This window comes from Numida meleagris, chromosome 4 (assembly GCF_002078875.1).
Source record: "Numida meleagris isolate 19003 breed g44 Domestic line chromosome 4, NumMel1.0, whole genome shotgun sequence".
NCBI lineage: Eukaryota > Metazoa > Chordata > Aves > Galliformes > Numididae > Numida > Numida meleagris.
The window spans coordinates 45252435-45278127 of NC_034412.1; the positions used below are offsets into that span (position 1 = coordinate 45252435).

The 25693-nt window shown below is 38.7% G+C and overlaps 1 protein-coding gene and 1 long non-coding RNA gene across 28 annotated transcripts in view; one reads left to right on the forward strand and one right to left on the reverse strand.

Moving 5' to 3' along the window:
- The window catches only part of LOC110399010, a 38792-nt gene that overhangs the window by 3897 nt on the left and 9202 nt on the right, over positions 1 to 25693 (forward strand). For 2 of the 4 annotated variants that reach the window (XR_002438814.1, XR_002438815.1), the window contains exons 2-4: positions 7419 to 7493; positions 18687 to 18823; positions 22712 to 22825. This is a non-coding gene — a long non-coding RNA (uncharacterized LOC110399010). Of the gene's footprint in view, positions 1 to 5545; positions 5722 to 7418; positions 7494 to 18686; positions 18824 to 22467; positions 22826 to 25693 lie in introns of those variants that run through there. The other 2 variants (XR_002438816.1, XR_002438817.1) reach the window with 2 other exon arrangements.
- Positions 1925 to 25693, reverse strand: part of TENM3 (teneurin transmembrane protein 3) — a 355944-nt gene continuing 332175 nt past the window's right edge. For all 24 annotated transcript variants that reach the window (XM_021397105.1, XM_021397104.1, XM_021397120.1 and 21 more), the window contains 6 exons: positions 20560 to 20735; positions 19690 to 19925; positions 14578 to 14874; positions 11739 to 13350; positions 8923 to 9053; positions 1925 to 5539 (listed from right to left, as the gene is read on the reverse strand). In XM_021397105.1, coding sequence (XP_021252780.1) covers positions 4784 to 5539; positions 8923 to 9053; positions 11739 to 13350; positions 14578 to 14874; positions 19690 to 19925; positions 20560 to 20735 — 3208 coding nt within the window. In that variant the 3' untranslated portion in view covers positions 1925 to 4783. The remainder of the gene's footprint in view (positions 5540 to 8922; positions 9054 to 11738; positions 13351 to 14577; positions 14875 to 19689; positions 19926 to 20559; positions 20736 to 25693) is intronic.

The window sequence follows — 25693 nt, forward strand, 5'->3', positions numbered from 1 at the left end:
CCATCCCCAGTGTATCTCAGTACTGAATCAGCCAGACTGTGCCTGAGCACGTTCTTGGTCCTTTGTCACCTTACGGTGCTACCTGCAATGTGCAATGTTGTATCATCTGATTAGGAAGTGGCATGGGAAACAAACCTTTGCCCCATGTTTTCTCCGTGAAAAGCCACGGACAGTTTTAGTGATCTAAATCTGCGTGATTAGTTTCAGTGCAACAAATACTGTTTCCTGAGACAAAGAGAGGAGCTGCGTTTTGTCTAGCCTTTGTTCATGGAGTAGTTTCAAGTGCTGGCATCCTTATTTACATTACTACTGAGGCTGAAAAAGGGACAGGAGAAAGGAGTGGGGCTTTACTAGCAGTAGCATTTTGACTGTTTTCTTGGCTCAAACCTAGGCACTCACGCAGTTAAATTTTGCCTCACATGGTCATTCTGCCATGAAGATAAAAACTTGAGACGAAAAATTAAAAGACGTAAGTGCTGTCTATCAGTTTGATGGCTGTAGACTTTGTGTTCCTCCTTCCTAGGGGGATGACAGTTGGCACTTCTTGGCAATTAACTAGTTTTCATTTTTGGCTTTATTTTTGATCAGCAAGCCCCAGAAACTTGTGTGTGCAAAGATCAATTTAATTTTATAAGCATGGCATATTTAGTACTTTGCACTAATTGGCTGTAGCTGAGAAGCTGATTGGTCTGATCAGTTTGGATGTGGCTTTGCAGTTGGGAATGATTTCGCTGTGCCTGTGCTGTTCAGTTGATGCTGTGTGATGCTCTCTGGCTTATCTTTAACCCTGGCAGCTTCTAGTAAGCTGCTTAGAAACTGTTTCAAGTACATCTCTTTGCTTTGCATTTCCCATCCCCAAAGTACTATCCACTAGTCCTTCCTCGTCAAGGTTCTGAAACTAGCCATGTGTATCGCTATTAACAGTAAACCATGGAAGTAACTTTCTTAGATATTTTGTAAGTAAGTGATGTGCCTTTAAAAGAATACTGTACAGATTCAAAACTGTGTTTTAATTCAGCAAGGTTTAAACTTGAGAATTGAAGATGGAATTCAAACATTTTGTCATCTCAGATTCTCTGCAAACGAAGCCTATTCTCTCATAGACAGTCATTTTAAACTGTTATTTTATGCAGTGTTTCTTCTGTTACAGTCTTTCAGCCATCGCTTTAAAAGTGCCTCTGAAGAGTGGCAGTGGTAACTAACTGGCATTTTTTTCCTTGTCAAATGCAAATCTCTCACCTCCCAAGTGTGAACATACAAAGCTCTCTTACTGGCTGCTTCTTCTTTTTTTTTTTTTTTTTTTTATTTAACAAAATTAGGGCACAGTTAGCTAAGCAGAGTGACCTGATTCATGCTGGATCAACATGTTATCAACTTGAGGTTGTCACTACAAAGTAAGTGTGGTGAAGTCTGCCTGTTCCAACTAAAATCAAAGCAGTCTCCTGACATACGGTAGTGCTGAAGTCAGCACTTTCTACAAAGTGGGTCTAAATGCAGATTGAAGGATCTCTTCAGTGTATGTATGTAACTACCAGTGCCAACCTAATTATTTATAATCAAATATTTTTTTCGTCATATTTCTTACTCTGGAGGACACGGGAGAAAACAGTTCCAAGTAAGAGATTTTTTTTGTTGTTCTTTGGCTTTTCCTTATCTACAAAAGATTTGACTTTGTGGGGTACATTTAATGTTTTCTGTAAAGTAGGCCACTTTAGAGATCCCATGGAGTAATTCACCTTGCTGAGTTAGCAGACTAAGCCAGTGGACAGAGGGGAAAAAAAGAAGACAGCCAGCTGCGAAGTAAATGAATCAATACCAGTGCAACTGGATCGGTTTGCTTCTTCTGATAGAGCCAGAAAAGCGATAGTGCAGCTGTAATAGTTGACATACAGATTTAAAAAACAAATATAAACACACACACACACACATTGGGTTGGCTTTTATTGGAAAGCCTAGATGCAATCTATAGTTATCAATTTGTGGAAAATTCAGGACACATATAAAGTTAAGAAGGCAAATTAAAATAACAATACAAATCAGATGAAATATACATCTCAAAATATCAGGATAGCATTTTGACTGGCATTGCCTAAAATACTTAATCATCTCCTTTTTTTTTTCTTTGTAATATGCTTCTTTAAACCATACATATTTTAACTTCAAAAAGATCTTTTGTTTATATATTCCCCAAGGTCACTATTTCCTGCAGGAGCATGTCCAGATCACAAGTCATTTTTTAGCAAGAAATAGGCTCGTTATACCTACTAACAAGGTCACTAATTGGCTTGATTTGACTTCATTTAAAATGATCACCAGCAGATACTATAATTAATTTGTTGTTTATTGGTGCCAGAACAAAGGAGAAGGAACTGGTATGCGTCAAGTAGAAGATATATGTCATTGTTGATACGTTATACACGCTTTTCATATTCAAACAGAACAGAAACATTTGACATAATTTAGAATATGAGCCTATTTCAACAGAGAGCACTTACAGCATGCTAAATACAGTGCTGTGGAAGAGCCACCCAACAGAACTGCGAACACCTAGCATTTTACATCTTTAAGTAATACGTAGATCATTGACACGCCTCTGGGGTCTGGCATGTCGTCCTCGCTAAATTTAGGGCCCTCAAGGCTTCAAGGGTAAAAATACTAACAACTATTCTGTGCTTTCGTTCTAATAGATGATTAGCATTCGTTATATGTGTAATTAGTTCTGTATGCTCTACCAAATACACACGTACAGTAACAGCACTGATACTGTAGATTCGGTAGCAACTTGGCCGGCAGAAATTCAAATCTGTTTATCAATCCTAATGTGCAATTTAGAGTATGTAATACCATAGACTCTCAGAATACAAAGCAGTTAGAAAACTATTTTTATTACATCCACTTGAACCATTCATAGTTAAGACACGGTCACTTACTATGTTTTGTCATTATAATACATGGATAGAAATAACTGTGTATATTTCAATGAACATCAAAAAAACCCCATTTTGTCTCATCTTAAAAATATTTGTTTTTGTGGCTGAATTTAGTGCTCATGAGAGTAAAGCTCAGAGAATGGTTTCAGCCAAGATATAGAACAGATGCCATAGATGCCCCTGCAGGCTTCCTATAAGGAACCAGCTGCACGCTTCAGTTCCGTCTTACAGCAAGTGTGCTGGACCTTAGAGCAGAGCATGCCAAATCTATGCAGTGGTGTTGAGATGCAGACTAGGCACTAGGATTAGACCTTCCTCTCCATCCCCACGTTCAGTTTTCACAGTAACGGGATTTGATCTGGCAGCTGAAGGCCAGGAAATGAACCTACTGAACAGCCTGCCTGCCTAAAGAGCAATGTTGTAGCATCGGGTCAGAGGTACGCTTCTTCTATCTATCTGGAGTTATAACATCTAAAAGAGCTGTACTATACAGAAGACAAGGTTGACATAACTGGATGAAACTACACCATCTCTTCTTCTTCTTCTTCTACGTACAGTTTGCCAAGCACCTGAGACACTACTCTCTCCATTGTGAAACAAAGCTTCTAAAAAAACAACAGAAAGCCCACTTGGTATGAATAAATGTCCATTTATTACATTAGGGCTGGAAAAAGACAAGGAAAACCCAACCTATTAAAGTCTTCCATCATAATAAACGAGACTTATTTGGTTACTGTGCCTTCTAACAATGATGAAGTGGCACTGGCCTGGGTGACAGGAGAGGCAGGGAGGGGAGGGAAGGGAGCTGCAGTTTGACTCAGCCAGCCACTTTGGAGTGTTCCGTCCTATCAGCGGAGTGATAGATGCACAGCTTTAAACCTAATACAAAAATATTAACACTTCTGGACATTAGTCAACACTGTTATATCTCTACAATATAATACTTTATACTGTACAGCTATAACATAAAAGGTGCAATTCCTTGTTCTTTAAAAAAATCACACACAGCACATGTTTTTATCATTTTATTTTTAAGTATAAACTTTTTTAAACACTTTACATAAATTAACTCCTCTGAGACTAATATTTGATGTACAGTAAATTGTAATTCATATAAAAATCCATAAACAACTTGTCTCACATAATTTACAAAAAAATCAGGGTTTCCTTTGCTTATCTGTAACAAGGATTCTACTTGCCATTTTTTCCCCCCCAAGGCAAACCACGTTAGCATTGTAAAATCCATTATTAAATTCCCATGGTAGCATAAGTCACTTGTGCCAATGTCCTTTTAGAAAGCAGCACAGTTTAAAGCAGTTGGGTTGTCTATAAACAGTAATTTTTGTCCCACATTTTAAAATTAACAGATATATACCACATCCTATGCAGTGAGAAAGAGAAAAAGAGAGAGAAAGAGAGAGACTACTTCTCGTAAGCAAAGGTCAACAATTCAGTAATATTTGGAAACACTGTATGGGTCTGTATCTTAATTAAATACAGTGCCTCAGAACAACAGACAGACTGTTGCAAAATCTTTAGGCCTTTTTTTTCTTCTTTTTTTTTATTTAATACTTTTCAGTCCAACTTGAGTGCAGCGATATGCATATGTAAACATATTCTTTAAAGCAGATCACCTTTAAGGTCATTGAGGAAAAAAAAGTTTTGTCATTAGCAGTATCATTCTTCTGGAAGGCGCTCTTTTCATTACAGAGTCTGTTCAGATTGTGCTACAGAAAAAATCTGAGCAAAGGTGTAAGCTTAGGCTCAAGTAGTAATGCAGCAAAACAGTTTGGTCTCCTTTTTAGAAGACACTGGTACACAGTCTCTTTGGCAGCCTGAGCTAAGCCAGTGTGTTACCTCTTCCCTATCTCACTTTGTCTGAGGAACTGTATATTGTTGGCGCTGTCTGCTAATTCTGGATATTGCTCCACAGAGAGTACATAGTACCCATCGTATCCTTGTACCTTTCCAGCACTTAGCAACTGCCTCTTTTCTCCTTCTGTCCACAGCCTGGCACCTTCCTCTCCATCCCTTACTCTCTGTTGTTCCCTGGCCCAGGCACTGGAAAGAGCTCTTTGCCTGGCTTGCTCCAGTATTCGGGCTTTTTCCTCATCAAGCGTCATGCCGTACCGGACATGAAGCGCTAACGCACCGTACTGCATTTCAACATCGGCAAACCTACGAGTCCTGCCATTCACCACAGTAGTGGACTGGGACACAGTGACGTTGATGCCGTTCTCCAGGGCCTTCCGCCCACTGGTCAGCCGCAGCGTCCCAAGGTCACTCTCTGGGGAGGTGGTCTTGATAAAATAGTGCGTGTCTTTTCCCTCAACGGTGAAATGCAAGTTTTCTAGGTAGTAGGCGTTGTTCAGAACGGCTGCCACTTTGATGCAGTCCTCATTTGCAATGTTGAGCACGTTTGTCTGCACTTTCCCTTGATTGACAGCGAGCATCACCCCTTTCCCAATCAGAGACTTCACTGTGGCAAACCACAGCCACGACTTCTCTCCGCTGGATTTCCGTCTGCTGACCTGCACTTCTGCCATCTTTCCCAGGGAAAGGAAAGCCTTTGCTTGTCTCGCCACTTGTTGTTGCACTCCAGAAATTGGCTGTAAACAAGAACAGACAGAAGTTTTACCAACCATCTGTAGCCCTCTAGATGCCAAGTGGGCAGGCTTGCTTGGTGTACTGCCCGTGGACGACAACAGGATACGCTGCCACTGACAGTGCCAAGGAGCTAATTAAATCTACATACTGCTTGTTCTACTGAGCTACAAGACTATTCGGTTTGGTAACGTTCTGTGTTATTTTTCTCCTTGTCTCCTTGCAAACCTGCATGTGCACAAAAATGCTGTTTATTTCAGGCTATTTGGAGGGCTCCACGTAACTTCTGCAATGCTAATACTTAATATAGGAAAGAGCTGTCTTTCTTCCTATAGTGTTATCTCATCCTTTGAACTTGCTCAACTGTGGTTCCCGTCTACCATAGTTTGATCTAAATCGAGGGGATTTTTGCGGGCCATGAAGCTGTGATTTAGAACAAGAACAAGCCTTTCTTTACGCCCAGTGAGGAGGTAGGTAGAGTCTCTGAGGCAGCTGCAGTCTAAGACCAAACTGCAGGGAGGCTCTCACAACCCCGAAGCTGCTAAAGGAAGGGGGCAATCAAACCATGAGGATAGGTCTTTATGGTAAGAGAAAAGGAGGTAAACAGTACAGAGTGGAGGAGTGGACTAATAGGGACTGATGCCCTTTCTTGCAAATATTTGAAGAAACTGATAAAAGGGTACGTGTGAAAAAAGCTGCAGCCACTTTGGTTGTGTGAGCATTCATTTAACTTCAACCATCAGCATGCTGGCCGAGGCCTAAAACAGACAAGCAGTCTCTCTGGAGGACATCAGAGGGGTGTAATCCTGAATACAGCAGAGTACTTTGTTGGCAAAGGGCGCAGTGAGTGAAAGTAACCAAGAGGCAAATCACTCAGTATTTCATATTTTACCATATCTGGGGTGTGGCTGTTGAACAGGTACGTGCATCTTAGAGGGGAGGGAATTACAGTTGTAATTTTGTTGTACTGTGTACTGTGAGTTGCACTGTGAGTTGTACCGTGAGGTGCAAAAGTACTACTAAGTGGGAAAGACAGGATAGGAAAATATGTTAAACAAGTTTCACTATTAAGAGCTATGTGTAGGCCAGTATGCTAGGCATGCTCTTGGTAAGGTGAGAGAAGACAGCTAGAGACTAGGAGCTGTCAGCAGAACTGCTATGGTTAGCCAGAACAGCTAGAAGAGCAGGAGCAGCCAGCAGGAACAGCAGGGTGGCTCACATTATGGGGTCAGCTGTGGTCGAGATGAGAACTTAGAACTGCAGAATGGGCATATCCTATCTGTCTAACTCTGGGGCTTAACAATGACAAGCTGTGAATGAGTTAGTACTGACAGAGGTGGAGAGTAGACAGCTGCCCTAGCAGTTGTCTCAGCAGGAAACAGAGAGAAAGATTTAAATAGCTTTGGCTACACTTCTGAAACCGAGTAGTTAGTTTCTGTAGATTACCCAGCTTATCTTCCAGTTGACCCCTTTTCCTTCCAGTAAAATACTGTTTAAAACCACTTGACAAATGAGTGCCTGTTCACTTTTCCCAAATTTCTGGACCAAACAGGAGTCATTAACACAGACTTCGGCAACCTTAATTCCCCCTTGCTGCTCATCAAAGCCTGGCAAAAGGTTTGCAAAGGCTTCTCTGCATTGCCATGAGGGCAGATTTCTGGAGGGGACAATTCCTGAGGGAATTCAAATTGATTTGGACTCTCAAGTCTCCTTGAATGTGGCAGACTCTTGTCTCCACTTGCTAACAAGTGTGGATTTCAGCTGTCTAAATCCCACATAAAAGCTATCGAGTGAGTACAAAATATATTTTAGCCAGCACACTCATCAGTGAGAGTGGCAAGATGCTATAGCAACTTAATGGCAAAGATTGCTTGTTTTTCACAGGTAACTTCGGAGCTCTGAAGTAAAACCTCAGAGGCTGGTAAAGCTCACTTCCTCCAGAATGTTTCAAAATACTGAGTAAGTGTTTTGGATCTTTACTTCCTGCTCCTGGTTGTATTTGCTTATTCAGTTGTGAATACCATAGTTACAGCTTCTTCCTAGCTGAGAATTTGGCATCTTTGTTTTTGTCCCACCTGTCTCCCTCTCCTCTGTCATGCTGCGTGTCTCTGGTACTCACGTCCTTTCCTTGTACTCCTGTCCTGAAGGAAGCTTTCTGACAGCTAGCTGTCTGCTCTCATCTCCTTGACCAGACTGATTCTCTTCCTGATGCGCTTTTTCTAGTGGTACTGGATAGTCTCATTCTTTCAGCCTTTGAGATCTAAGTAAACAACTTCTAATACTTCTTCACGGCAGTTCCAGATGACAACCACCTTGCCCGGAATACCCGCAACACTTTCTTTACTGCTTTTGTTCTTTGTGGAACACACTGTTCTCATGCTGCGCTCATAGGGCCTTCTCCATTACTCAGCTTCTGGCTATTAAACCATAGAGATAGTGGGTGATTTTGTGCGTGCAGAATTTCCTTCCATATGTTTCCTTCTGCTGGGCCACCCTTTTTAATGATTTTTGGGCTAAATTAGTTTGCGAGGTTCTTCAAGATGGTATCATCTTTTAATTTTGAAAGAAGGGAATGTTTTTTGACTGCTCATGATCAGATTACCCATTTTAATGTCTCAGCATTTCCTTCTTAACTGAGAACTGTAGGATTTGGGAGGGTAGGTCTCTGATCTTTGAATAAGCTTGATTTGTAAACATCATTTTCTTTAATAGCGGATTTGAAAATTAACTTTTACTGTTATTTCTTTTATCATTTAAAATTCTAAGGGGTTTTCAGGCTTGAAGTTCTTTTTTTTTTATTTTTTATTTTTTTAACCTCCCAAAAGAACTTCATAAGCACTTGGAGTTTTGGTTTTATGTAATATAATAGGTTTTACCTCAGGTAATTTCATTTTCAATATTTTATCTTTACATATAAAGCATAGTTAATATTAAAGAGAAGTAAAACTGTAGTGGTGCCTGGTATGCATAATTTATATCACCTATTCTTCTGTTTATTTCACAGTCTACTTTTTGCTACGCTGTTCAGTTTTTTGCCTTTGGGCAGTGTTAGTACAAATCTAATCTCTGTAGTTTCTGTTAAGAAACTTAGACATCTTCAAAGGTTCTTAAACTTCTTTTCATTGATTATTGTCCTTCTATATTTTTATAGTTGCTGAAAGCAAAAAAAGCTTATTTAAAATTGTACTTAGCAAATCTGTAAGAAAGAACACAATCTGTAGTTTTTAAAATTATTTTGAAAATAAATAGACAAAAAAAATAGATATTTGAAAAGCACAATTCCGGTTAACTTAGCAAACAGCCCTGTCAGGATTATCTGTGCCTCTTAAGTGGAATAGAAGGGAATATTTTATCTTCTTCCATTTGTATGCTTAGCTTTGATTCTTACAGGTATGTCTTCCCACTGCTGGCTCTTCACAAGTTCATAAGAAGGTTCTGTTAAATCAAATTTTGGAACAGGAAAACCAGGAATGGCATTGTGCAGATGGAAGCCAAATGTCACCAGCCAGCTGTTAACATCTGAAAGAGAAATATAAATAGAGAAAAAGAATTGTTTAATACTTGGTAATTATTTGTTACCATTTGTACATGGAACAGCTTTTGACATAGTGGATTTCCTTCTGTAACATGAAAACAATACAACAGTCTTTGTTTTGATAGGAATGGATTTAGACACACTACAGCTGAAATAGCAAGCCTATGTAGAAAACCTGAAGTTCTAAACTTGGATGAAAACTTCTGCTCTTTGTTCTAGGCTATTCTGAAAGGTGTTGCAGGTTTTGGCAATTTTAAAGGCCCAAGTGATTTCTAGAACTTTCAGAAATAGAGGACCACAATTTAGGTGAGATTTCCTTCTCATACAGCCTAAACTAACTGGGATTTCATGGTTAGACTGAGCACTCTCTTCATCATATCTTTATCATCAACACATTAAAACAGAGCAAAAAAGAAAAGGTATTGTAGAAAACATCCAGTCCTTTTGTTATACATTTGTTATTTTAATATCTTCAAACTGTATCTGAAATAACACCTGTACAGTCAATTACCTTTACAGTGACTTTACAATAGCAGACAATGTATGTTGATTCAAGAGAAATCCCTCCCTTCTTCAGGATGAAGTTGGATTGATGAAATTAAAAACTAATGAAATGTATTACAGTTGTGTCAGTAAGTAGACATGACACTAACTTAGCATTAGATAACATTATTTATGATACACTTCACATTTTATTAAAAATAAAATAGGGATGCCAGCAATAAGGTAATTAGTAATGGTTGGGCAAGAACGGATGCTCTGCCTTGCTAGTTCCTGTCTTTCTGCCCTTTCCTGCACAAACATTAAGCTTAGCAGAAGTTGGCAGAGTGCTCCTTATCAAGTCTAGTGGCTTTCACTTAAGACAAATCCACACAATTTGAACAAGGAACAGATTTTTTCCAAATCTTAAAGCAGTAAAAAAATATTTACTTAAAAATAATTTGTAGCCTTTCCAGATAGATAAATGATAAGCCTCAATCTAAAAATGCCAGCCAGACAAATTAGTCATTTTAATGATAATCTTGGGTAAGCAGCATGTATTCCCTACATCAAAAATGTTAAGAGAACTAAAACTATTTTGAAGGCAGTTTTTGAATCACATGCATTATTTTTAATGTCGCAAAGAATCTGACTGCAGTTGTATCCCCTACAGCACATGCTGCTAGAAGAAGTCAGATTCAAAGGCCTATTATCATCCTTGCTCCCAGGCATCCTGTTAGCTACCCTGTTAATAGCCGGTATTTTTAAATCAACGCAACCCCCCTGATTCCCAGTATGCTTCTCTGAGTGGTAGTTTCCTGATTCATAAGGGGAGCTGAGACCATCCTGTAGTCTGGCCCTGTCTGAAAAATATTTTAGATTTATTTACAGCTGTTCAAATACAAAAATTAATACATATCTGATCGAGCCATGCATTTTTCAGAACCTTCTGGTGATGTGCCCTATTTTTTGTATGTAGATTAATGGAAGATACTACTCATCGCTAACTCTAGCTGCACAAAAAGCGTATAGATTCCCTAAAAAATCAATTACACAAGTGGCATGTCAGCAGCTTTCTATTGCCAAAAGAGAATTTTGTACTAATTTTTCTATATCCGCCCTTCCTGTCCTGGCTGTTTACTCATTATTTTGTGCTGGCCCTGGGCCTCCGCTTCTTAGCCAATTTATGTCAGTAGTCTTGGAAAAACCCATTCTAGCAAACAGCAACCAATGAACTTTTAATGAGTACTTTCTACCATGTTAATGGGTTAAACTGGTTGCAGAAAGGCCCTTGCTATCTAACAGTCTCATTCCCTCCTGCCTTTTTTGTCCATAAATAGAGTTTTTACTGCTCTGTAGTCCAGATTTATGAAAAAAATTGGACTCATTCAAATGTAAGGAGACTGACATGAGTGGTCTTGAGGGGTTCTCACTCTTGTACTTGCTGAAGAAATCTATTTATTTTCAGTTTAAGAGCACTTGGCAATGTGTTACAATACTGGAAGGACAACCTAGATCTCTGCTTTCCTCTTCCAGTACACTGAGATCTCTGAGCCACCAAGAGTTGTATTTCAGTCAGCAGACAAGGAAGAGATACATTCCACTGGTACTCTGAAATGTACTTCGGAAAACCCAACCCATCTGTATACCGAGATGCTCGAAATGATCTTTTTGGGTCAGGTATAATAGTAGCGAGTCATATTGATTGGTAGGGCACAAGTACATCTCCTACTGTAATTACCTAAGTGGAGAAGCTAATAATGTGTTGTGGACCTCCATCTCTCTTTGGTACCTAAATCTATGTCTAAAGGTATATGAGATATTTTCAAGATTGCTATTTCACCATTCCTGATGAGCATGTTCGCAGTCATTAATCTCAATGTCAAGTCCTTAATACTTACTCAAAAATAACTTTTCCAAATATAATATACCCAGGCACATCACTAGAATTGTGAATTCTGGTCTAAATTGGATGTGTACAGGTCCAGCATACCGAGCTAAAATCACTTGATTGATCTAGACCCAAATTTCAAGTACTTTTCTGAACAATTATTTTCCCTGAGAGTTTCCTTAATAGCATTCCCCACACAGTGTCTGTATCCCAGATTGACAGATTCCAGATTATAAGAATGCGGAGTGAGAAATCATTGAGCAAGAGGGAGAAAGTCTTGCATGAAGTAACCTTTTACCTGTGATGTAATCCTTTACATCATGTATTTTACTGGCTGGGTTGTTATTTCTAAACATGTACAAATTAAAAGGAGCTGGATCCTTCCCAATTCTCTTCCAGACTTCAATATCAGGTGTTGTCCACCGGCCTGCCATTATGTCATAATCTCTTTCTCCAAAGTGGACTAGCTTGGTCAGTGGGTCGTATAAACCTCCGTGGAATCCTATTACCAGCTGGAAGTCAAGGTTAGAGTCAAAGTAGATCTCTCCATAAGCAGTGTATTGAATTTGTTTAAGCATGAGACCATTGCTACTAAAAACAGCCAGCGGTGTTCCTGTATTGTCGGATGCAATGTAAAACTCATCTCCGCTGCTAATCTCCATGGCAAAAAGGTGTCCCTGCAGGTCATAGTAAAGGGATGTGATTTCAGAACTTGAGTGGTTGTACACATGAGTTATCCTGGTTGGGTAAGTCAGGTCTGCGTAAAAGAACTGGAGGTGCTGTCCAAGGCTAGTTTTACTGGAAACTCGTCGTCCGAGGCCATCGTAACGATAAATCACTGTCCACCCACTGCCTTTGCTATAAACTCGAGTAAGGAGGCCCTTTGAACTGTATTCAAAGATTTCGGTACCCCTCTGGCGCAGAAATCCGTCTTCGTCTAATCGATACTGCACGTCACCTAGTCGGGTTATTCTGTCTCTCAGGTCATAGCGAAGTGGTGTCAAGCGGGCACTGCTACTGGGGTTGAGCAAATGGAGGTTGCCATTCAAGTCATAGTTGTATCGCCACATTATTTTTTCATTCAGGTAAACTGTTTGGAGTTGACCATCTACGTCATATTCGTAGGCGTATTTTGTGGTGTTGGCAAACGGCCCAATCTTAATTTCTCTCTTTGTTACTCGTCCCATGTTATCGTACTGAATTGTAATCCAATACATTAGTGAACGAAAGATTTCATACTGAATTTCCTTGATGCGGCCATGTGCATCAAAGTGTTTTGTGTAAGTCATTACAGCTGTAGAAATGATCTGGTTAATATCATAATATATAACTCCAAATTTGCCAAATTGTTCAACCTTACCGGAGATATCGTCAAACTGGTAGAGATCAATAGGCAATGGGGTTTCATTGATGACACCTTGCATGCTAGTCACTCTGAAGCTATTGTCATAGCTGTAGTCAAAGCGGGCGTTTACCATTCCGTCTTCGCTAAAGCGGAAAATCTGTCTGTCAATCAGTGGGCCAATTTGCCTGTATCTAATGGTGCAGATAAAACCATCGCTTTGGAGGTTCACTGTTTTCAGGACTCCCGCTGTCTCATCATAAGTAAAACTAACTCTTGTACTATCGTATAAAATTTCTGAGAGCTTGGTCTGCCGTCTGTACTTGAATAATACTCTTCGGCTTGTCCCCAGGAAAGCAGTTTGAAGGAGCTGCCCTTCTTCATTGTAGTCCATTATAACAGAAGCATTACTTTCAGGGGGGTTGTATATATTCCGGTAATAGCCAATGGAGCGAATAGTCTGCATGGTATGACGAGCAACGCTGGGCATGGTGACAGCAGATAGCCGATCCAGCAAATCGTATTCAAAGATATACTGCCGTTGGCTATGAAGCAGAAGAACCATTGACTGAAAATTAAGAACAGATTTTTACCATGTGACAAACGGTGGAGTACCTCCCCCCCCCCCCCCCCCCCCCCCCGCCATATACAGATACTATTTTCTTTGCAAAAATGTGACATTCCCACTTGGGAAAATTTATCTCCTCTTTAATTGAGTTATCCCTGACCTTACATGTTGTTAACATCTCCCTGCCTAATTTACTTGGATGCTTAATTGTAAGGGGTTCTGTAATTAGTAGTTCGACATTCATAATTTGCTACTTGTTATGACTGTATCACTTTTATCAAGCACTCACAGCTAAACAGCAGATTGTCAATGGATTCAGATAAGTCATGTTTAATATGGGAAGAAGTAAAACTGTCTTAGAGCCATTAACTCACGAGGAGAACAACATATGGGAGATACAATTTCTTCCCTACAATTAGAGATGATTTTGAAGAATTTGAACAGCCTGAGATCCCTGAATACTGTGTTCTTGTTCCGTAAGTGTCTAAGACATAGGCAAAACAATTGTTTGATTATTTATATCAGAAGGAGGCACTCGGGATCATTCTGACATTTTTCTGATGTGTGGCTATTATGTATCATAGGTCTTGATTAAATTATGTTTGTAATGTCTAGTAAACAGTATTTGCTGAGCAACAGATTCAATAGAAATACATTTAAATCCCACAAAGAAATGGATTCTGTTTTTGCACAGCAGGCATGAGATCTCACAAGAGGGATTTTCACAGCTATTTCTAGGGGAACAACTTCTCATTCAGATACCATTATATATAAGGAAGATTGCTGATTTTTGCCTGTTTGTTTTTTTCTATGCTACAACAAACAGCAAGTGTAAACTGACAGCTTTAACTATCTAGAAACAAGAGCTTTTCCTGGTAGTGGAAAAAACCACAACAGTGAAGAATTTACAAATGGATGATTGTCATCTGACTTATACTGCAAAGATCTAGTTCCCGTACCTTATTTTAATCATTAAGATAACAGGTAAATAGAGATGCTGCATGTTAGTCTGTGGCCTAAATGATTTAAAAAGTCACCAATTCTTAACAGTCACCTATAGCAAGGCTGCATATCTATTTTACAAAACATTCCCATAGGAACCACACGTTGATACTTAGAATAATCAAAATATGCTTCTGCTGCATCTTTTTGGATTGCACAGAGCAGACAGATGCTGTATGATTTCAGCACAACCAAAACATTTTTAAAACTTTGAGCATTCTTTACCTTCTCTAAATATGTGTAACTCCAAGTTTTCCCATCAGCAAACACTCGAGACACGATCCTTCCCTGTCCATCATACTCTATTTTTTCACTAGTCGTCCCTCGCTGTATGCTGCCTATTTGCCCCGTGGATGAATAGGTAACATTGACAGCCATCAGCTTGCTGCTTGGTAGCCACAGGGTTGGGTGCCCTGATGTGTCATAGGCAATCCTCAGCAGGAATTTACGGTGGTCGTCGTAGATCTTTTCTGTCTTAGTGGTTCGATCAAAGTCAACTGAAAGGAGGTTCCTACCATTAACCTTTTTAAAACAAACAAAATGACACAATAAATCATGTTGTTCAAACACTTACTTGCCACCTATTATTTCCAGGAAATGCTAGCAATTCTTTAGGTGCCATTTACATTGACTTGCTGTGCGTGTAAATCATCTTAGCAAATTCTTATGTGTTAATGTGCTACATTAGCATCTATTTTTAAAAGTTCCATTATATGAAGAAATTTGCTGTAATTTGTGTTTGTTCTTGACGCCTAGTCAACTGCTAAGAAAATACTGAAAGACACGCGCTGAAAACTTCTGCAATAAACAGTGCCATTTTGGGGAACAAACTACTTCTTTTGCGAGCAGTCCAAGCTATATCTAGCAAACTATTAAGACATATTCCCAGCAACTGCTGGTCGAGTTCATAACAATCATACTCTTAAGAAAGAACTGCATTTTAATCCTTCACAGCAGGTATTTTTCAAAAGAGTAAATACGAGATTAAGATCTTCAAAAGCACATTTGATTTTCAAATTATATCAAACAGCTTTTTGAACACAGGTGTTCCCCCTTCTAGATCAGACAGAAATTAAACAGTATACTGTCCACTGACACAACATATTATAAGGCCAAAATCCTCAGTAGAGGATTATGTGCTTTGCCTAGTTAACTGATGAGGTTAAAGCCATACATGACTGGAAGACTACAGAGCCACTGAAAAACAATTATAAATTTGGATCTGAAATAAATAGGTGTATTTATGTTGAAAACTGTTTTGTTAGCATATGTAAGCCATAATGGTGGACATGTAATACTTCTTCATTGGAATCCGCCCCTGCTGTATCTTAAGTATCTTAACTTACATTAACTTTCAGCTCTCATTTTTTGGATGCATGAAATGAAAATGTCTGCTTTTCTTTTCCCATGCTGGCATCTTTGCAATTCTCTGTTCACCCTCTCTAACTGCTTTTTAGTGTTCTCTAACAGACCTCTAGGTTTCTTTGTTCCTCTGCAAACCATTTCTGTATCTGCTTTGCCCTTTTAAAGTTATTCCAGATAAGGGTGAAACACTGATAACTAAGACTTTTTAACGCTGCATCTTGCTAACATATGAGAAGTAGAGGACAAATAGACATAACTATACGTATTGAGAATTTTTAAAAATTCTTATTCAAGTACTTGATGCATACATATTAAAGAGGTGAAGAAAGATGGCTAAATAACATTTAGAAAAGAAAAAGAAAATAGATACCCGAACCAAAGGAATGGCTGGAGTTTTTTTGCATTTTCCAGGCCTGCATGTTAAAAAATCCATATCCCATGGATTTTGGTACTTTTACCCAGAGGCTGGTACATTTCTAAAAGATCAATGTAAATTAGGTTCTTTATTATTAGCATAAAAGGTATTAAAGTGCTGGAGATGGGTTATAGGCAAATATGAAAAAACCTCCTCTGAATATTTAGTTTTGCTTATACCTGTCTGCCTATTTCTATCTACATTATTTATGTCGATGTGCTCATTTTTAGTATGAAATAACTAGCATGACAACAATCTGCACTATGAGTAATTCAGAAAAAAACATTTTCATGCAAAACTAAGAAAAGAACACAAAAAAATTAGCAAGATGCAGAATTCCTGCTTTATGGATTACATAAACCATCAAATATTATTTAAATACACTGTGAAAAATTAATGCTAGAAGACTGATTCTAAAAGTACTTTAATTTTTAATATCTTTCAGGTATTTTTTGTTTAAATATTTCAACATTTATATTTGATATTTTGCCTATGTTTATACTTAAATCTTGTCTATCTCTGGCTTTTACTTCTCAGCCTCTCCCATGCATGCCTGCTGTCATCTCTCCCTCTCTCTGCCCGTTTCGTTTCTCTGATTTTTTTCTTCCCTTTCTCTTCCTTCCTTATTTTACATTTAATTATGATTTTTAATAATTTTCTTGTCGGCCTCTCAGGCTTAGATGCTGAAGTGAGACACTTCTGATTTCTGAGCTGGCAAAGAGGAAAGGGTGGTTTTATGGTTAAGGCAGATGTCCAAGCAATTGCAGATAATTTCTTGGCTAAGCACATCCTTCCGGTGTAAATTACAGCAAAGTACTTAATCTAGCTGTCTCACTGCCTTATCTGCTAAATGGGATAATAACATCCCTTGATTCTCACTTCCATCTGTCTGGTCTGTGTAAGGACAGAATACAAGAGGAAAGGAAATGCCTCTTTCTATAGCCAGATTCGTGCTTCCAAAATCTGCTGACAGAGCTCTTGCATTCAGACTTGAGTGTTCGGTGAAACTGGCTGTGCTTGCATAATCTGGTGATACAGGTGGCAGTTATAATGACGAAGAAGTTTTGGTTACATAGTTTCTTCCATTGGGCAGTATGGGACTAGAATAATACACTTCAGTTGAAGTCCTGCATTCAACTGAAGCATTTTTTAACAACAGCTCGGCTACCAAAGTGCTTCTACAGTAAAACTTACTTAAGAACATTTGTACTGTGTCTAAGGCAAGCGTACTCTAAATATATTTGATAATTCCGGGCTCCATTATGATATAAGAAGTAATTTAGGAATTTTTCAGTGAATAAACACTTAATGACATAAAACCAAGTCTCTTGACACCGCCTACATGCTGTCCTACTCTTTCACTAATTACGGTGTCTACCTATCCTGCTCTGCTTTAACTCTTGGCTTTCTTTCTGCTGTTTCACTGAGAAGTGTGAATTGAGGCAGTGATTTCCCCGTGAGAATTAGAGAATATTGTTGAGCCTTATGGGAAGATTTAAGAGATTATTTGAAATCTGGAGACCTCTTCAAGGATTGGAGCTTGTAAATTTTCTGGAGGAGGTAGTGCTAAAACCCTTCTTGTGAGCTCTCTGTTGGATGTTAACTGTCCTCTCTGGGCACACTTCTTGAGACAGAGCTCATACCAGCTCCTTTATTTAAGGCACTTGAGAGTGAAGATCTGTCTGGCCTCAGCACGAATGCCCTGAAAAGGCCCTTCCACGAAGAAGACTGCCAGCACCTCTGCCAAAGATGAGCTCCCAGAACAGAGGTATAGGTTGCGTGACAAAACTAGCTTCCAGCACATCACACACGGAACAACCTTGAGCAAAAGTTAGATTGACAGAGGATTGTTACATTAAGGGATGGGGAAAAAAATGGTAATTCATTTTTTTTTATTAAAAGACTACTAGTAATGAGGATAATTAATACAAAACAGAAACCCAACAGAGTACCGCAGAGCGTACCCCATGATGCTATATACTGCATATTTATAATGCAATGAAAGTATCATGTATACATGAGTACATTTACTTCTTTTCATTCTTTTTTGTCTACCTTGTTTTCTTTGCAGCAAAATGTTACTGATGTATCCGTAAATAGAAATGATGAGCTCTGTCAGTTATTTGTATTCTTTCTGTTCCTGTTTTCTTTTTCTGTTTTCCTACATCCCCCCCCACCCCTGAGCAACTTTTCTGTAATATCTTCCTATATAAATTACTTTGAGAAGAACTTACTTTTTTTTTTTTTTTTTGGTAGACCATTTATTAGCCCACATTCTCTGCTTGCTCTGCTTCTCCCATTTGTATATACATTTTTAATTACTACTACTTTATACTAATTTATGATCTCTCACTTCCTCCCTCTCAGGTTAGATCTTTCTCACCTCTTCGCTGTTTCTTCTTTCGACTCTTTCAAATCTGAGTTTCCCATGACATTTCTTTAACTTCCTCTGTATTTGAATGAATTTTGCTTTGCTTTTAGAACTGGACTCATGGAGATTTGCTTCAGTGCCAAAACCAAATATAATAAATATGGTTATTTTATTTTTTCTTAGGCTTGCTTCAAGAATGAATTGGCAGACTGACTCTTTTACCTTGCTCTGTAATGAAATGGCTATGAACCAGAACCATAAAGATGAGTTTCATAAGCATGGATTCCTTTTGCTCTTCCTGCTACCATTGCTAGGTACAGGTATGTTGTTCTTAAGCAGCAGCTATTCTATCTAATCATTCTTCCTTCTTGGAGAAAAATCAGTTATTTTTGCAGGGCAAGTAGTAGAAATTTAAGATGCGTGACAGTGTTCGATCCTTCCGAAAGGAAGGAAATTTTAGACGAACATTTTAGAACTTAAAAATGGCATGTTACCATCTTAGAAGTCAAGTGGTTTGAAATTATTTACCTTTACCTGATATGCTGCTTAGGCCTTATTTCAGTCAACTGAGTTCAGTCTTAATATGTCAGATCTCCAGTGTAGTCTTGAAACGCTTTCCTGGCAACTCTATTTTAAATGCTTAATCTATGTTGTCTTTACCAAATGGTTGTCATAAATCAGTTTGCTTCCTACTTACGTTTTGCTCACTATATAGGAAGAAGCAAGGCCAACAAAATGGTAAAGGCATATGTTAGAGGAATGTACCATACACAGTCACACAGTGGAACTCTCTCTACCAGAAATAAGTATTAGTACAATTTTTTAATAAAAACTGAAAAGAAAGAAAACTTTAGGCCCACGCTAGCTTATGGTACAATAATTTAAAGCAATTTAAAATCAGGTGTGGAAATAAAAAGTGAAGGAAAACCTAAAAAACGTCTTTTTATCCTGATTCATTTCAAAGCATTGCAGACTAAAACCAGTGTAGATTTTACAGAAAAGAGTAATAACGAAGAAGAGCCAATACACAAAGTAACAAAAACAACAACTTCCAGATCTACAGTAAGCTTTCCTATGGTAAATGTTGTGTGGCTGTTGGATGGCAATATCTACAAGAATGCGTTTATCTTTCCTCTCACTAAGTAAGAATGCAGTAGACACCACCCATGCCTGCTTGCGTGCTTACCCTAAGCTTTCGGCCAAACACGTTGACTTTTCCCTGGGCTTGCTCCTTCCGGAATCGCCACTCCACCAGGTTCTGCCCATTCTCCCCTGGCAGAGTCATGTTTCTCTTTGCCACTGTTGGATTGGCAGTGCCAGCCAAGACATGCGGCTCCGTTTGATAGTGAGAATCCAGGCCACTGGCATACAGGATTCTGAGCGAGCCATCATAGCCGATCTGGTAGCTGTTTCTTAACTGATCTGAAAATGCAAAAAAAACCAACAAACCAACAAAAAACAAACAGAAAAACACATTACATACATGAGTTAAGTCTTTCTTTGCCGTGCACTACTAATACATTATATGCATGTAACATCTTTACCTACTGATTCATTGAAAATAAAACCCAAGGGTGAGAGAGATGACAACATCTGTATCAACATACATATGTATCACAGGAGAACACAAATGCCTTTGGGACATACCTTCAAATTCAGTTAAACACTTAAGAAAAATCCCACCTCTAGAGTATATTCTTGGAGCTGGCACAAAACGTATTCTCTGCTGCTTCATTTGACATTTTTGGCCTCATCTTATGCATGCTGTGCCTACTGACTTTTGCTAGGATGTGGATGCTGGAATGTCATGTACTATTTTAAAGCCCAAATCTCACTTTAGTAAGTTATTTGGTTAAGAAACATTTATTGTACACTTCCATTGTACCTCCTTCCTTCCCTGAACAGATCTTTTCACATATGTATAAAAACATGGATCACCTCCTCCTCCAAACATTAGGTCTCTAAAGTCTCCCTCTAAGGCTTCTGATTCGAGCTGCTTATACTATAAGAAAACAGGTTTCAGGTCAGTATCTGTGAAATCTTTTGCGTACAGTACCTTGAACCATGGTGTAGAAAGAATCAATTGATGATAAGTTGGAAGTGATGCTGACATCTTCCTCTCTGCTGGATGATTCGATGTCCACTGTTATGGCCCTTTCCATTTCCCCATGAAGGTTAGTGACAACTCCAGTTGGGAATGTAACATTTGTCAGACGCCCCTCACTATCATAGCTTAAAAGAGAAAAAAAGTTCCTAAATGATACATGGCAGGAAGAAATTGTTTCCATTTGCAAGTAAAACAAATCAAAATACCAGCTACTCAATATTGTTAAGGCACATTTTCTTTTTGTGCATGGGATAGGCGCAGCAAAGCCTTCAAGTGTGCTCTGAAGTAGTCAAAAGACTGTTTAACATACAGGAGCCTCAGTGGTGATGGCAAGAGCAAACAGATGGATCTTCAGCTCTGCATATTATTCTTTGAAGTGTGACCAGATCCTGCTGCATAACTAACACACCATTTCAAAGGGAGTATATTTGCTGGTGCTAAATTCTGTAGTATTCTGTACTCACTCCCTAATACGGGACTAGATTTTTGCTGTTATTGTAGGAATCCTCAAAAACGTTCATAAAAAGGATATCTTAACAGCCTGTTCCTTTGGCCCTTCCTATTCACTGATTATGCAGACCATTTGCCCTCCTTTTCCTGAGCACTTAATATCCCTTGTATTATTCAGAGAAAGGATCTTGGGTAATATTTATTCTACTTAAGCTGTTTGTAGCTGGAAATCATATCGTATATAACTCGTTAGCTTCCTGTGGATCATATCTTGAGAACTGTGGCACAAGTCATGCAGGAGATGCTTTTATTGTCTTCACTGACATTTCTTTAAACTAATAGCTATATATTCACTTACGTATGGATAGGTAGATACAATGTCTGTAACTGAAATAGACTTAGGACTTCTAAAGCATATCTTTTCCCGTGCTGTATTTGTTAGGTATACTCCAGCTATTAATACCACAGATAAGATATGCACAGCTCTGTGTATGCGAAAAACAAGACAAAGGAAGTGATCCCATCAGAAGTACAGCACTTTTTGAGATGCAAGTAAGCACTCAGCGTAAGATGGCGTACTTCCATCAGGTTTTTCAAACACAAGACCAAGAACAGGCTCAAACCCATTGTGGTCTTAGCATACAGAGACACGGCCTTGTGTAAGCTTCAGGTCATACAACTGCCTTTGAAATTAGTTCTTTCAGTACGACAGCCTAGATCCATCAGATTAGGTGTTCAACTGAGGCACCCAGTTCACAAGTATAGTCTGTCTGTATCTGCAGCAGAGAGCTAAAGAGTGATTCGTCCACCTAAGACCTATTTGCTGTCAGTAGTTGCCCATCTCCCTACCACAACTATGTAGTAGGAAGCTAAAGGAAGTTGTAGTCTCTCAGAGTTCCTATAACATGACCCTGCAGATCCACAAAGTGTGCTAGGAACTTTTATTATATTGTTATATAATATAATAATAATAATAACTGCTCACTCTGAAAGAGAAACCCCTCAAAAAACCCCCCAAACTCCAAGCATATCACCGAGGCTACAGAAACTCATTTTTAAATTAAGAGAATAATTCCAAACAGTTTTAACCCACAATACGCTTCTCTCAACATCACGAGCCCTGCATGGATTGCTGTAACTGAAAGGATTAGGTTAAGAAATGTTTTTTTCCAGTGTGCTTACTCTATAGATTTGACAGCTTTTTGCACACAGTCATTTTCATCCTTTTAACACAGTTGATTTCCTTTGTTTATGAGAGAGTTTCACTTAGCAACAGGAAAAAGAAAAGAATGTTTGAAAATCAGAAACCCTCCTGCAAGCCAGGGAAATCAAGTGGGAAAACTTGTTTCTTGAAGTTAAGTATATTTCAAGATAAAAGTTGTTTTTTTTTTCCTTTTTTTTTTCCAGGGTGTTTCTATCCCTAATTTTGGCTCTCTTTCACGTACAAGACTTGGCAAGCCGAGATACTACATTTATGCAAGAAACCGAAACAAACATACCAACATTACTTGTGCATAAAATTTGACTGCAAGCCCATTAATGACCTTCGGTTCCATAAATTTAGTTTCTTTTCATACACAACTTCCCTTTTTAACTCCCAGGGGAACATACATTCTCCAATTAGTGTCCTTTTCTATTTTCCACTTTACAGAAGAATGCTTGAAAATAGCATCAGGTTATCTTGTTGGGATCTACTTGCGTCCTTTGATTCCAGGAGCCAAGTGCCAGTTTTTGTTTTGAACAATACTTCATAAAGCCATTAAAGGTAAGATTTCTCTGTGAGAACTTTTCACCCTTTGAAACACAATATTTATGAGAAATTATATTTCTGAGTACAGCACTTGAGTTGGAAAACACTGCATTGGTAGCTTTCAGTACAGTGTGCAGCTTCATTACAGCATGCGGCACTGAATGTTACTATTCTCGTTTTGTGCATTCTTGCTTCCACATTATTTTTTTGACTTAATGTGTATAGTTCCCGAACTGGTCTCTTCTTTCATAAACACATGAAAGCACATCACGAGCCTGAGATAAGCAGCAAATATTATTACAGAGGGGGAGAGTTCAAAGATCAACAAAAATTCACGCTACTCATTCATGTTCTTAAAAACAACCTGAAAGTGGAAAGAATCTTCACAGTTGTGATTGCTTGGTCTAGGCATCCTAGTGCAGGAAAAAAAACGTGAATGAGATGTGAAAGGTAAGAACAGAATTTCTCATACTTTTATAGCCAGGAACAGAAGGAAAGGCAATAGGTGTTTTAACAACTTACTACATATTCCATTTTGTGATGGATTGTAATGTGTGTCCTTCATCCTGTTCACGGCACATTGAATACTAAACTTACTTTTATACTCGATATCTTTTTGCTCACAATGAAAGCGTTATCAATGCTGAACATAGCAACATCACTCATACCTTTGGGCATTCCTATGCCATTTTTCTTATTACATCCAAATATCCTTGCGTTCTGCTGCCAAGGTGAATTTATTCATCCAAGTTTGTCAGTTTTAGACCAAGAGATTTCTTTTATCTGTCTAGTGTTCTAATATTGAAATTGCCCTAAAAAGGAATGAGACGTAAAGTCTAGAGGGCAAGCACCTATATTTGGCATTTCACAGCCCCTTTACTCTTTTTATCTGAACACAGCACAGGCACATGTTACTCCTGAGCCCTCTGATCTGTTTCCTGTGAGAGGCTCCATGGCAAAGCCGGTCAGCCAATCTCTTACATTCCTCAAGAGAAGGTAGCACATCAACTTTTCAGGAACCTAAACCAGAAATTGCATACTGGGCATTGCCTTGTGTGTTTTAATGCTACAAACCCTATTTCACTCATTAATGCAATGATCTTTGCGTGTGGCCAGTAAATTCAGAAGACAAAAGTAAGGATGGGGCAGCTGCCACCACTTCTAGCTGAATTTCCCCTTAGATCAAATTCGTTTCCTTCCTTAGGATGAACTGCCACTGCTGGCTAGTTTTCCCCTTCTGCGGTGACAAATTCACAGATATAATGATTATCAGCTTCCCAGATTCTTGACCTTTTGCTCTTCACCTGCTGGAAGTCTCTCTTCCATTGTTCATCTTCTTTAGTTTTAATTACATTCCGTCCCAGACCATTTTCTGTTCTCGTCTATGTAGGACGCTTTTCATTTTGCAGTGATAACTTCCCGGTAATCCTTGTCACAGATGGAAATGCCCTACTTTCTTTATTTCTGACTTGTTTTTCATGTGAGGTGCCTCTTAGTTTGGAGCACATTTAGCTCAACCCCAGCTTGTAGAGCATTATTAATGTTCTATCTCGGAAGTTACTTCAACATAAAGTAGGGAACTATAGAAATGAAGTGTATAGTAAAGGCTGCCTCTAAAGCCAGTAGCTAAGTTATGACTGGTGCTGTTTTTCCAGAGACCTCTGCAGCATATTCCTGTAATAAAATAAATTTCATATATATTTTTTCCTGTTGTTGTAAACATGTCAGGTTTAAGAGCAAGGCATGCTGGTTTCTGCACATTTCAGACAACAAGACATACAGTGCAAATGTATATTATGTATTTCTTTAAAGACTGGTTATGGATTACACTATCAGTTGGGATACAGTATTAGAGAAATGAGGCATGAATGCGTTTCATAATGTAGACGTGTATAATTTTGACAGTGGAATGAAAAGTGCCGTTACACGCTCACTCACCGTACATCAGGCATTTCCTCTGTGCATCTTGAATTATCAAGAGCGGTTAGAAAATTCACAGAACATTACCCGACTTGTTTCAAGGTGTTTGTAGGAAGCCTTTAATAACAAGATGCTGCCTACTGGTGGGTGAACAGAGGAAGTTTAAAGTTCACTTTCCACAGAGCAGTGTGCTGTGGGTTTGTTTAGCTGTATAATCACCGTGTTGATTCATACTGAAAATCTACCCTAAGCTGGCAATGTCTCATTGAGCTTGTTGAGGCCATTAAGTTCACATTTAGAAAAAGGACAGTTAAATAATGTTTGTCATTTTGCAAGTACCTTCTTTCATTTGTATCCAGCCTCTCATAACATACTTCAAACTTTGTCCCTCCAAAAAGTTAGCTCACAGTTTGAAAACGGCAGTAAAGAGAAGCCGCCTTAAGTCACCTTGATTGGTTATCACTGCCTTGTCAAGCCAGTGACAAAATGGTCATCCTAACTGATCAAGAGGAAACAAAAACATAGTTTGTATATCATTCCTTTCACTATCATTTCATCACTGGTCTGGAAGTCTCCTGTCCTCCACTGTTTGAAAACTGGGCACAACAACTTACTGGGAGCTCTGTTCCAGACACCTTTAACCATTACGTGGGCTGTTGGAAGAGAGGAAAACGTTATAACATCATAATTTTTCTCCTTCATTTCTGAGTTGCTTTCCCAATTTTGATATGCATTTTTGCTTTTAATTTATCTGAAGAGTGACTGAATGATCCTGCTAAGAGTGAACAAACTGAAAATAATCTACACATGCATGGATAAACAAACAATTTTGCCTTTTTTTTTTTTCATTCTATAGTCTTATTGATATGCATACATCAGTGGATCCACAACTACTCATTTGTAATCCACCTTCTTAAAAATAATACTAACTGAAATACCATATACACGCATTCCTTCATTTGC